Source organism: Macaca mulatta, chromosome 12 (genome assembly GCF_049350105.2).
Source record: "Macaca mulatta isolate MMU2019108-1 chromosome 12, T2T-MMU8v2.0, whole genome shotgun sequence".
Taxonomy (NCBI): Eukaryota; Metazoa; Chordata; class Mammalia; order Primates; family Cercopithecidae; genus Macaca; species Macaca mulatta.
In genome coordinates this window covers 17,123,696-17,136,510 of record NC_133417.1, presented here as the reverse complement: position 1 = coordinate 17,136,510, position 12,815 = coordinate 17,123,696, and the positions used below count along the sequence as shown (strand labels likewise).

The 12,815-nt window shown below is 58.9% G+C and overlaps 1 protein-coding gene across 1 annotated transcript; it reads left to right on the top strand.

The window, feature by feature from the left end:
- Nucleotides 1-6,389: 6,389 nt before the first annotated feature.
- On the top strand, nt 6,390-12,132 carry INHBB (inhibin subunit beta B). Its single transcript, XM_001090729.5, has 2 exons — nt 6,390-6,934; nt 9,423-12,132. The coding sequence occupies exons 1-2, from the start codon at nt 6,487-6,489 to the stop codon at nt 10,196-10,198; spliced, it is 1,224 nt and encodes a 407-aa protein (XP_001090729.4). The 5' UTR covers nt 6,390-6,486; the 3' UTR covers nt 10,199-12,132.
- Nucleotides 12,133-12,815: the final 683 nt, after the last annotated feature.

Below are 12,815 nucleotides of genomic sequence, written 5' to 3'. Positions count from 1 at the left end.
TTGTGATCCACCCACCTCGGCCTCCCAAAGTGCTGGGATTACAGGCGTGAGCCATCGCGCCCGAACTCTGGGCAGGTCACTTCTTGTCCTCTGAGGAGTAGATGGAAAAAAGGTCAGTTCGAAGTTCAAGAACAGCTGAGGACTGAGGCATGCCATTTAAGGGGAGTTTGGTACTTGAACCCAAGTGTTCCCAGAGTGGTTCCCAAGTACTCCCAGAGTTGGGCTTGGAGACCCTAAACAAAGAAACCTTAGAAATGCTCTACTTTTCCTTTGTAAGTAGCAAAATAGCCAGCTTGCTGGGTTCTCGGCCACACACGGGCACCTGGAAGCCATCTACAGGAGCTCCCATGGCAGGAATGGGAGGAGGGGGCTCCTCAGCTCTTCTCGCTCAGCCCCTCCTCCCATGAGCTACCTGGGCCTGTGTCCCGACAGAAAGACTTCAATCCCTCCCCTTCCTTCCTTTTGGTTCTCACGCTAGCCCTCACTGCCTCCCCGATGGGCCGGGTCTCTCAGGCACGAGAGCGCTGCCACTGTCCTAAAACACCCCTGCAAGGGGTCACATGTCCTCCTGGCCTTACCACCTCTTTCTGGGCTGACAAACCCAGGCCGAGCTACACTGGACTTGACCTGGTTCCTCCCCTAGACCTACACTCACACAGTTCATCCCACGGAACTCCGTTTTTGCCCACCTCGTCTCTCTCACGTCCACCTGGAGGCCACCTGGAAAATGCCTCTTTGTGCTTCATGGCTCAGTTCGGATCCTGCCTCCCCTGAGACACCTCTGGTAGACTGAGGTGTCTCCCCCTCAGCTTTCTCCCTGCGGTCTCTCTGGGAGAGGGAGGATCTTCCTGCTCGTGCATTGGTCTTTCCAGTAGACTTGGGTGGGGGGTGTCAGGCCCTGACTTAGGCATTGCTGGATCTCCAGCAGCTAGTTCAGTGCATTTGCTGAATGAAGGGGAAGGAATTCTGTGCTAGGAATAGTTTGTGGTTAGCAATTTGAAGTGGGCCACTAACCAACTGCTGTATTTAGCACCTCTATTTTTTTTCTAGAAAATACACCAACTTGGACAGCCATCCTCATGGGTCCTGCTGTTGAAATATTTCCTGAATGTTCACAAATTTCCTGGACGTTCAAAACATGTTGAATTCTACTATCACAGAGTCTCCAGTACCCCCATGAATTGGTCTGAAGGCCCTTGCTGGATGAACCAGAAGTGGGTCCTCACTAGCTAGCTGCATCAAGGCTCCCCAGTCTTCCTGAGAATGAGGCCCAGAACACAAGAGTTTGTATGGTTCTTGCTGACGTACAATAGGTATCAGGAGTTGGGGAACTGAGGACATCATCTCAAAAGTACCACAATTGATGAGTAGCCCTACGAAATGCGTTTGCGTTAAAGCCTGTTTAGGAAATGGAAAGGGGGCATGAGCAGGTGTGCTGTGCCTGTGTCGACCTGCTTACACCTGCCGGGAGGGGACAACAGCACACACCTGGGAGCACGGAGTGGCTTGCCATCCGAGCTGACCAGAACGCAGGGCCTGTGCTGGAGTCCTGGGCCTGCTGCTGACCTACAGGGTCTTGGCCCAGCCATGGCTGGGCACCTCAGCTCCTCCATTTGCCCCACGTGATGCCCCTACTTCATTCAGTTCATAAACAGTCACCGAGGCAGGTGCTGTGCGGGACACTGGGCAGTGACAGATGAATAACATAGGTCTTGGCCCCCTGAGCCCATGAGGTACTAGAGATAATAAGCATCCTCACTGAGCCCACTGCTGGGTTTACGGATGTAGATGGCTGCCAGGGCCCTCCTGAGGTAGGAGGCACCCAGCTGCTCTGGTAAGAAATACAGGATTGTCTTATCAAAATACCCCTCCTATGCCCACTCTTTCATCAAGGACTTGAGTCTGTGACCTCAAAGGCATGAGGGGGCCTTGAGGGCATTCTGTGGGGCTCCGTGTTGGTCTCTGAGCTCTTACAAAGGCCAGCTTGACCCCCAACCCTGGGAGGCACTCTTGGCTGGGTTCTCCTTCCCACTTGCCTCCAGGCTGAGGCCGTCCATCATGAGTGTCCAGGGCTGCTGGCCGAGCAGGACACTGCTGCATTGGGCCTGGCACGCATCTCCTCTGTGCAGAGATCGAGTTGCTCTGGAGAGGTGTGACATATGATGGTGAAACTTGGCAACAGTGGCTTCAGTGACAGAAAAATAAATGCCAGGTCCCTAAGCCCAACTCTGCCAGAGGCCTTCTTCCAGCCAGAACGCTAGCGCCCACTGGTGCAAAGACCTTCTCTCCACTCCACAACTTGCAGGAGCTGCAGGGCCAAGAACTGCACCTGGGTTCTCAATTCGTTTTGCAAATGAGCCCTAAGGCTCACTTTTATGGTGTGCCTTGTCACTTTTGGACGTTTTCATCGTTCTCAACAGATAGTGATGGGTTATGCAAAAAAAAAAAAAAAAAAAAAAAAGCGTGAGAGCAAGTGCTCTGTATTCTTCCATCTTCTGCAAGCCCGAATCTATAGTGTCGCCATGTTTCCTTCCCGCCTTCTCCAAGGAGTTCCTTGAAGGCAGCAGGGAGCCAGCATCCTGCATTAGGGCGGCCTGGTCTTGCAGCTGCTTGGAGGGTGTTGGCTACAGCACTGATGTGCATTATTGTATTCAAAACTGACAGACGGAGTCACATCCTTAGCCGAGATGGAAGGCTGAGTTTACCAGTACAAGGAGAACCAAGCTCGGTGTTAAATGAGGCTTTGAAGCAACAGGAACAGGTCCTTGCCCCTCAGGAGAGGATGGGGAACCCCCCCCCCAAGAAACACAAGGTGATTTGGAAGAACTCAATTTACACCCTTGGCTCCCGTGGGCTGGGGGATCAGCAGAGGGCGGGATAATCCCAGCTTCTCGAGCAGATGGTTTCTGACTACCGCTTGACCCAGTTCCCTCCCAGCAGATGACTGGCAGCGGGGCTGACAGCTCCTCCACCAGGGGAGCAAAGTGTGGACCCTCCTCCCAACCTCCTCTTCCCTCCTCCCACCAGCAAGCACACGGTGGCTTTGGCCCCTCCCTGGTGCCAGGTCAGTGGGCAGGACGCTGCACCTTCTTGAAGGCTTGAAGGCAGGGAACCCTCAGCCATATTCTCTCCCTTTCCACAGCCCTGTCCAGCCCAGGTGGGGCTGGCAATGAGAAAAGCTCACCAGGAACACTCCTGCGAGCACTTGTGTTGGGGAGTGGGGGTTTCGAACTCCTTCATTGGCTCTATGGCTTCTCTCATTCATTCATTCAATCATTACTTCAATAAGTTCTTCCCGATCATCTGCCAGGTCTGCAGGTCTGGCACCAGATAGGGCCCAGGAGGCCTGCTTCCCATGCAGGAAACAGACAAGGGAGGAGGTAACAGCCAGGCACTGGGCTGAGAGCCTCACTTAAGTAAAAAAAAAACTATACAGGGCACAAGTAAAAAAACTATAAGGGCACAAGCCAGGGAAGGCTTCGCCAAGGAGGAGAGACTGGGCTGGCTCTGAGAGCCTGAGAATGAGTTTGTCAAGTGGCTGGTGGCTGTGATGATGGAGACAGCCGGGTGGGCAGATGCAAGCAAAACCAGGAGATGGCCAGCCTGGCTCAAGGCCACCATGCAGGAGGTGCTTCCCAGGAGGCAGAGGCTCCCGGGCCACAGGCTCCCAGGCAGGGCAAGGGCAACCTGATGGGAGAGCAGAGACTCTGGCCCTGGTGGAGGTTCTAAGGAGGTAGAAGGGCTGCCATCTCGGGGATCCTCCTGGATCCCGCTTCTGACTTGGGTAGGCAAATTCACACCCGCCCTAGTTTTGCCCGCCAGCTTTGGGTCGGTTCCTCCGATTGGGAGGGAGGGGGCGCTCGGCCTCCAGACTTGCTGGCCGCCGCGGGCCTGCGGTCCCGGCCGAGCTCCACGGTGGCAGGGCTGGCCCAAGAGGCTGGCGGTGGGAGGCGGGGGCAGGAGGCCACGCTCCGCCTCCGACGTCCCCGATTCCCCAATATCCTAGGAAAGCCAGGATGACCTCCCATCGTGCTTCTGCCTTGAGTCTAGCCCGTTGCGAGGGAACGGGCCACGGCTCCGTGTCCTGTGGGCATTGTCATGCGGCCCCAGACCCGGGTGGGGGCGTGAAGAAGGCCAGGGGAGCGCACTGCACTTGGGGCCCTGGACGGGTCTGAAAGTCAGGTTTCCACTGACAGTGTCCCTTGTCAGGCGGCCTGAGAACGGTGACCCTAGAACCATCCTTTATCGGGTTGTGTGACGAGCGTGGCGCAGTTGCCTCGCTGGGCCTCCCACCCAGCCCGTGTGATACAGGTGTTACTGTCCCTTCACAGAAGAGGAGGTAGGGGCTAGGAAAGGTGAGGACTCTATCCAAGGTCACTCTTGCAAAGCTGACAGTGGCTGAGCCTGAGTGGAACCCGGGTCTGAGTGAAGCCAAAGTTTGTCAGCTGGCGAAAGTGGGTATTGCCGGGGAGTGGGGGTGGGGTACTGTAGACCCTGCCAGCCCCGCAAGCCCTGAGGCTCAGTGGCCTCCGGGCCGCGCGCCTGGGATACCGCACAATCGGGGAGTTCCTCCTGGCCCAGCAGAGGCAGCTGCTGGCCAGGCCTCCAGCGGCTACTGCCTTCCCGCCCTCCAGCCCGCAGGGCCCACTCCTGGGCCAGTGCGACGGCGGCCCAGGGCGCTAGGTGAGGGCACTGCAGCCCGGGAGCGGCAGCCGCCGGCGGAGCCTGCCTCTAGCGTCCCAGGCCGCGCCGCACCACCCTCGCCTCGCCAGGCTCGGCCGCGAGGGAGCGCCCCGGGAGGGCCGGGGGCGGCCACGGCGGCGGGAGTCGCCTCTGCCGGTTGGGGAGGGCGGCGGCTGGGACAGGCGCAGGGCCTGCGCGGCCGCGGGGAGGGGGCGGTGGGCCGGGAGGAGCGCCCGGATCCAGCGCCCGGAGCCCGTCGGTGCCGCTGGCCGCCTAACTGGGCAAGGGTCCGGGGCGCCCACGTGGTGGGAAAGTTTCGAGGTAGCAAAAGTAGCCGGGCATTGCGGGGGGTGGGAGGGGAGGGGAGGGGAGGGGAGGGGAGAGGGCCGGGTCGCCCCTCCTTCTCGCGAAGGCAGAAAGGAAAAAAGCGGTGGGAAGCGGGGGTGAGCGCGGGGAGCGAGCAGCCCCAACCTGAACAGATTCCGCCTTCCCCTCCTCCCCCCACCCCGGGAAGCCCGAGCGGGGAGGCACGGACCGTCTCCTCTCGCACGGGCAGGACGACACCCTCCCTCCCCCCCTTTTTTCTGCCAACGTCTATCTCAACGCGCGCGCACATACGGAGATTGTGCGGCTTTTTTCCCCCTTGGGAGAAAAAACGGGGAGAGTAAAGGAAGAGAGGGCAAAGAGAAGAACTCCTCCTCGGCGAGCTCCGCACTCCGTACCGCGGCTCGGCGCGGGGACGCCGCCGCCGCCCGCCCGCTCTCTCCCGGCCCTGCGGCGGGTGCCAGTGCGAGCGCGAGCGAGGGCACCGCACCCGGGGACGCTGCGAGACTTTTCGGCGCTCGAGCCGACCTCGCGGCCGCCGCGGCAGGCAGAAGAGACAGGGGCGAGAAGGGCCCTGCCTCCTCCTCGCCTTCCTCGCCCGGAGCCCCGCGCCCGGCCGGGCCGCGCAGGCAGGCGGAGGGAAGGAAGGAGGGAGGCTGCGAGGAGGCGGGCGGAGCAGAGGCCACGGCGAAGCGCGCTGCGGCCGCCCGCCCGCCCGTGGATGCGGCGCCCAGGGAGCCTGGAGACAACTTTGCCGTGTGACGCGCCGGGAGGACTGCAGGGCCCGCGGCCGAGGGCTCGGCGCCGCCTGTGAGCGGGCCCGCGCGGCCGGCTCTCCCGGGCACCGCGCTTGCTCCGCGCCACTGCCCGCCGGCCCGCGGCGAGGACGACCTGCCCGTCTCCGCCGCCGGCGGCCCTTCCCGGCGCGAGGCAGTGAGGGCGAGGCGCTCAGGTGCGAGCGCGGGGCCCCGCCGCAGCGCCCGCCGCAGCGCCGCGCCAAGCCGCGCCCGGCTCCGCTCCGGGGGGCTCCAGCGCCTTCGCTTCCGTCTCGGCCAAGTTGGGTGGACCTGCTCTTTCGCCACCTTCCCCGGCCGCCGGCCGAACCGCCGCTCCCACTGCCGCTGCTTTCGCTTCACCCGAGCCGGGGCTGCGGGGCCCCCGACGCGGAGAGGATGGGGAGAAGGCTGCAGATGCCGAGGCGCCCCGAGACGCCCGTGCAGCAGTGACCCGCGACCTCCGCCCCGTCCGGCGCGCCCCTCGGGCCCCCGGGGCCCTCGGCGCCCCTTCCCCGCCGCGCGGGAACCCCCGCGGCCCGGCCGGCCCCCTCCCCCTGTGAGCCGGCGGCGGCCCTCCCGGCAGGCGGGCGGGCGGAGGCCCGGGCGGGGGCGGGGCGGGGCGGCGCGCCCGGAGCCCGGAGCCCGGCCCTGCGCTCGGCTCGGCTCGCCTCGCGGCGGGCGCCCTCGTCGCCAGCGGCGCACCATGGACGGGCTGCCCGGTCGGGCGCTGGGGGCCGCCTGCCTTCTGCTGCTGGCGGCCGGCTGGCTGGGGCCTGAGGCCTGGGGCTCACCCACGCCCCCGCCGTCGCCTGCCGCGCCGCCGCCACCCCCGCCACCCGGAGCTCCGGGTGGCTCGCAGGACACCTGTACGTCGTGCGGCGGCTTCCGGCGGCCGGAGGAGCTCGGCCGAGTGGACGGCGACTTCCTGGAGGCGGTGAAGCGGCACATCTTGAGCCGCCTGCAGATGCGGGGCCGGCCCAACATCACGCACGCCGTGCCCAAGGCCGCCATGGTCACGGCCCTGCGCAAACTGCACGCGGGCAAGGTGCGCGAGGACGGCCGCGTGGAGATCCCGCACCTCGACGGCCACGCCAGCCCGGGCGCCGACGGCCAGGAGCGCGTTTCCGAAATCATCAGCTTCGCCGAGACAGGTGGGTCCGGTCCTCCGGCTGTCTGCCGCGGTCCCCGCTCGCTCCCGCTTTCCCTCTCCTTGCCAGCTCCGGCTGCTGCTGCCGCCGCCGCCGCCGCCGCAGCCCGCGCGCCCTGGGGGCAGCCCGGACTCCCGGTAGGGCTCCTTCGGCCGTGGCCCTGCGCGCTCCGCCCGGGTTGCAGTCCTCTTCCCCCAGGCCGCAGACCCCCTTCCTGGTGCCTCAACCCCCCGCCGCCGAGCGCCTGGCCCTCCACCCCTGCTCTCCGGAATCGGGCCCCAGCGCCTCTGGGCGCGCGTCCCCCTCCCGGCAGATGCGCGCGGCCCTGGCTCTGCGGGCACTTGGTTGGTGATTGCTTAATGTTTTTGTTTCCCACGATCGGAGTGTAGGCTCAGCAGTGTGGATGGAGATGTGTGTGCTTGTTGATATACGTGGGCCGGAGGAGAGAGAGAGTATGTGTGTGTCTGTGTGTGTGTCTGTGTGTGTGTGTGTGTGCCTGCGTGAGAGGCCCCTGGGGCCGCTTCCATCACCGGCGGCGTGGGCTTGCCAGGATTGCTGAAGCCTCGCTGGGGAGAGCTAGGCAACCTCTCTTCCGATTGTGTGGGCACTGGAATCGGGCGGAAGGCAGGCTTCTCAACAGGTCCATCATTTACACAGAGAAAGCCGCGGCTCGGGGACAGCCCCGTGCCTTTCGGCTTGCCTGGCAGCTGCAGCAGACCCCTCGCCCGAGAGGCGCAGAGTCGTAGTTAACAAAGGGTATGGCTCCTTTCTGGAATCCGCACCCCCCCACTCGGCCCCAGATTGCAAATCTCTAACACTGTCTAAATATAAAAATCAGGGAGAGAAAAATCTTTCGGAACTTTAAAAGAAGAAGAAAAATGTGCCCGCGCCAAAATGCTGCAAGTGCTTTCGACTCCGCTGTCCTTTTCAGGACTTGAATGAGCCAGGCTGGCTTTTGTGCCTGGAGCTCGGCCCCATTTGTGCCGAGGGGACTGCGGAGAAGGTCGCAGAGGGGGAAGCCCCGGTGCAGTCAGGGCGGGGGCAAGCGGGGAGCCTGGGTGGGGGGAGCGGTTGTGCCCCTGGCTGTAAATGCCCCCCACCCCCCCAGGCAGCAGGCAGCCTGGGGATGAAAAGGGATGAAAAGTTTTGCATGGCCGGGTGTGGAGAAAAGCAGAGACAATCGGGGCTGGTTTGTGCTTAGAAAGAAATGCATTGCCGTTTTAGCTGTCCACTAAAGTGAGTCAGGGAAAGCTCGCCATGCAATTAGAGGGCTCGGATTAAAAGGTGCTTTGGGGCCCAGAGTTAGAAATGTGATTCTGGAAGGTCGAGGAGGCCTTTTGGTCCCGGTGGCACAAAATGACAGCGGGGGCTGTTATATTTCTGGTCCGTTTCACGGAGCCAGCTCTTTGACTTATAAATAACAGATTCAGGTCACAGGCAGCTCGTCCAAGACCAGCTTTTAAGGCTGCAGTTTCCCCCATTTCAAAGTCAGATGTCAGTGTTATTAGAGGAGCCAGGCGAGGCCTGAGGTGTAGGGGCTTGGGAGGGGCATGGTAGGAGGTTTGATAAAACCAGCCCTGACCACAGAGTTTCGTTATTTGTTCTTCCTGGAAAAAAAAAAAAAAAAAGGAAAGGAAAACGTAGATTGTCAGAGGGAAGGGTCACTGAAATGTAGGATGAGAGGGGAGTCATCTCTTGATTGGCACAGCCTCCTTCTTGTTGAGCTGAATTATTGAGAAAATTAACAAGCTAGTTCCCCTACTCCTTGGAGATTTTGAACGTGCCATTAACGGGGAGCCAGAGTCTTGTCAAAGGATTGGACCTCAAGTTTTAAGGCTGAATGTCCTGTCCCTTGAAACTACTCGGAAATAAGGGCTAGGCTCTGCAGCCTGCAAAGCACGCGTTCCTATGTCAGAAACCTGAGCAGAGCCTGCTTGTTTGCAGTGGAGGTTCCACTGGGGGTTGGATCAGATCATACTTAGGTAAACACTGGAAAGAGGCAGTAGGTGGCTCAGCTTGATTTTGCAATGCACTAAGTTAACCAAAAAAAAAAAAAAGAAAAAAAGAAAAAGCCCTACTAAAACCACCCACCCCAAAATCCTCCCTGCGATCCTGGTTTTGTTTTTCAGATTTCACAGATACCCATAACAACTTGTTAAGATCTTGGCCCCCTGACAAGTTCTTCTGTTGTGCTTTGAGGCCTGACAGCCTGTCTCCAGGGAGCCCTGGCCTGGGAGAGGTGAGGCAGGATTTGATAGGCCCGGACCCTCCAGCCCTAACCTGGTCCGGGTTTCTCAATGGGAAATGATTTTCTCTGCCTCTCCCAGGTTACAGTCAGAGGCCCTGGCCCCAAGAACGGTATTTCTGGTCAATAACGTTTTCCAGCTGTGTGGCGAGTTGCATTCCAGCATCCTGCAGCAGAGAGTGCGTTTCCCCCATTGCCTCGTGTTCCCCTTGAATTAACTTGGCTCGCTCTTCCCCTTTTCCGCAGATGGCCTCGCCTCCTCCCGGGTCCGCCTATACTTCTTCATCTCCAATGAAGGCAACCAGAACCTGTTTGTGGTCCAGGCCAGCTTATGGCTTTACCTGAAACTCCTGCCCTACGTCCTGGAGAAGGGCAGCCGGCGGAAGGTGCGGGTCAAAGTGTACTTCCAGGAGCAGGGCCATGGTGACAGGTGGAACATGGTGGAGAAGAGGGTGGACCTCAAGCGCAGCGGCTGGCATACCTTCCCGCTCACGGAGGCCATCCAGGCCTTGTTTGAGCGGGGCGAGCGGCGGCTCAACCTAGACGTGCAGTGTGACAGCTGCCAGGAGCTGGCCGTGGTGCCGGTGTTCGTGGACCCAGGCGAAGAGTCGCACCGGCCCTTCGTGGTGGTGCAGGCTCGGCTGGGCGACAGCAGGCACCGCATTCGCAAGCGAGGCCTGGAGTGCGATGGCCGGACGAACCTCTGTTGCAGGCAACAGTTCTTCATTGACTTCCGCCTCATCGGCTGGAATGACTGGATCATCGCACCCACCGGCTACTACGGGAACTACTGTGAGGGCAGCTGCCCAGCCTACCTGGCAGGGGTCCCCGGCTCCGCCTCCTCCTTCCACACAGCTGTGGTGAACCAGTACCGCATGCGGGGCCTGAACCCCGGCGCGGTGAACTCCTGCTGCATCCCCACCAAGCTGAGTACCATGTCCATGCTATACTTTGATGATGAGTACAACATCGTCAAGCGGGACGTGCCCAACATGATTGTGGAGGAGTGCGGCTGCGCCTGACAGTGCAAGGCAGGGGCACGGTGCTGGGGCACGGAGGACAGTCCCGGGTGGGCTTCTTCCAGCCCCTGCGGGAACGGGGGTACACGGTGGGTTGAGCACAGTCATTCTGTTGGGCTGTGGAGATAGTGCCAGGGTGCGGCCTGAGATACTTTTCTACAACTTCATAGAGCAACCAGTCAAAACCAGAGCGAGAACCCTCAACTGACATGAAATACTTTAAAATGCACACGTAGCCACGCACAGCCAGACGCATCCTGCCACCCACACAGCAGCCTCCAGGATACCAGCAAATGGATGCGGTGACAAATGGCAGCTTAGCTACAAATGCCTGTCAGTCGGAGAGAATGGGGTGAGCAGCCACCATTCCCACCAGCTGGCCCGGCCACTCTGAATTGCGCCTTCCGAGCACACATAAAAGCACAAAGACAGAGACACACAGAGAGAGAGAGAGAGAGAGAGCCACGGAGAGGAAAAGCAGATGCAGGGGTGGGGAGCGCAGCCAGGCGGAGGCTGCGTGTGCCCCGTGGCTTTTACCAGGCCTGCTCTGCCTGGCTCGATGTCTGCTGCTTCCCCAGCCTGGGATCCTTCGTGCTCCAAGGCCCGGGGAGCCTGTCCTTCCATGCCCTTGTCGAGGGAAACAGACCCAGAAAGGACACAACCCGTCAGAGACCTGGGAGCAGGGGCAATGACCGTGTTTGACTGTTTGTCGCTTGGGCCTCTGACATGACTTATGTGTGTGTTTGTTTTTGGGGTGGGGAGGGAGGGAGAGAAGAGGGGGCTAAATTTGATGCTTTAACTGATCTCCAGCAGTCAACAGGTCATCCTTGCCAGTTGTATAACTGAAAAAGGACTTTTCTACCAGGTATGACCTTTTAAGTGAAAATCTGAATTATTCTAAATGGAAAGAAAAAAAGTTGCAATCTGTGCCCTTCACTGGGGACATTCCTCTAGGACTGGTTTGGGGAGGGGTGGGAATGACCCCTAGGCAAGGGGGTGAGACTGCAGGAGGAAATGAAGGGGAGGAGGCACTCTTGAACTGCTGAAGGTGAGGGGTGTCCCCTCAGCGGAGGCTAAGGGAGGGGAGCAGCCTAGTTGGTCTTGGAGAGATGGGGAAGGCTTTCAGCTAATTTGCAGAAGTTGCCCATGTGGGCCCCAGCCATCAGGGCCCGCCATGGACGTGGCCCCTGCCCACTCACCTGCCCGCCCGCCCGCTCGCCTGCATAGCATTTGCAGACCTGCCTGAACGCACATGACATAGCACTTGCCGATCTGCGTGTGTCCAGAAGTGGTCCTTGGCCGAGCACCGAACTCGCTCGCCCTCTAGATGTCCAAGTGCCACGTGAACTATGCAATTTAAAGGGTTGACCCACACTAGACGAAACTGGACTCGTACGACTCTTTTTATATTTTTTATACTTGAAATGAAATCCTTTGCTTCTTTTTTAAGCGAATGATTGCTTTTAATGTTTGCACTGATTTAGTTGCATGATTAGTCAGAAACTGCCATTTGAAAAAAGAAGTTATTTTTATAGCAGCAAAAAAAAATGAATACAGTTAAATGTATTATACATAATTTTGGAACCAAAGAGGCCAACAGATCAGTTTTAATTTTATTAGACGGTGAGGCCATCTGAGATGAGGTAGACGTTCTGAACAGTCCCTTGAGTGGCCTGCCAATGTTTCAGGGTATGAATGGATTTTGTTTATTCGGTTTGATGTGTCTTTTCCATCCTTACGCACCCAGAAGGTAGAGTAAAAATGACTATGATAGAATGCAGGTGTGTATCCTTAAATCCCATCTTTATGTTTATTTAATAAAGCTCCCCTTAGGTTCTGTTTCATAATAATTTAAAACCAAACAATTTTCCCATAGACTTGCTGTTAAAGTATTTTACGTTTGTGTACAGTTTAAGAAAATAAAAGATTGAGTGCCACGGGCCTCCTGCCTTGAGTGATGTCTGGGGCAGGGAGGCCTGGGCTGGAGGTGGGCAGCTGGGAGGAGGGCCAGTCCAGGTGTCCAGGTTGGATGCCAGCAGCCTCCACGGTCTGCTCCTGGCATCTCTGCGTCCTTGCCATGAAATGTATGTCGGACAGAGATTCCAGGAAAAATGGCAGAAGATCAAAATGAAGGACAATTAGCAAATTCCTGAATTACACATTATAAATGTTTACCCTTCTAGTCCCAAGATCGCTTCTGTTTCACCAAGGCCACATCCATTACCATTTGAAAGTGCTGGATAAGCCCCCATTGAAGATGGAAATATAAAACCCTGAAGGCTGAAGTCCAGCTAACCTCTGCTCACCTCTATTTAGAGGTGACTGGGGCCCACAAGAGGCTTGGTCTCTTGGGATAGAAGGGTAGGCAGAGTCAGGCCGTGAGTGTGTGAATGAACCCGTCCTGAGGGGGTTTCCCAGGGGAGAGTGGTAGTAGGGGCGGTGTAGTAATAATGGCCCACCGCGCAGGTATAACTGGGATATTTGCTGAGTCCTGCTGTTACCATGCAGCGTCGCGTCTTTGTGGAAAGTGGCTTTGTCTGCATTTTCCAGAGTTTGAAAATCTGAGGCTTAGAGAGTTCAGAGCCTGCCTGAGGTCACACAGCCCGGACAGGGACCCTGG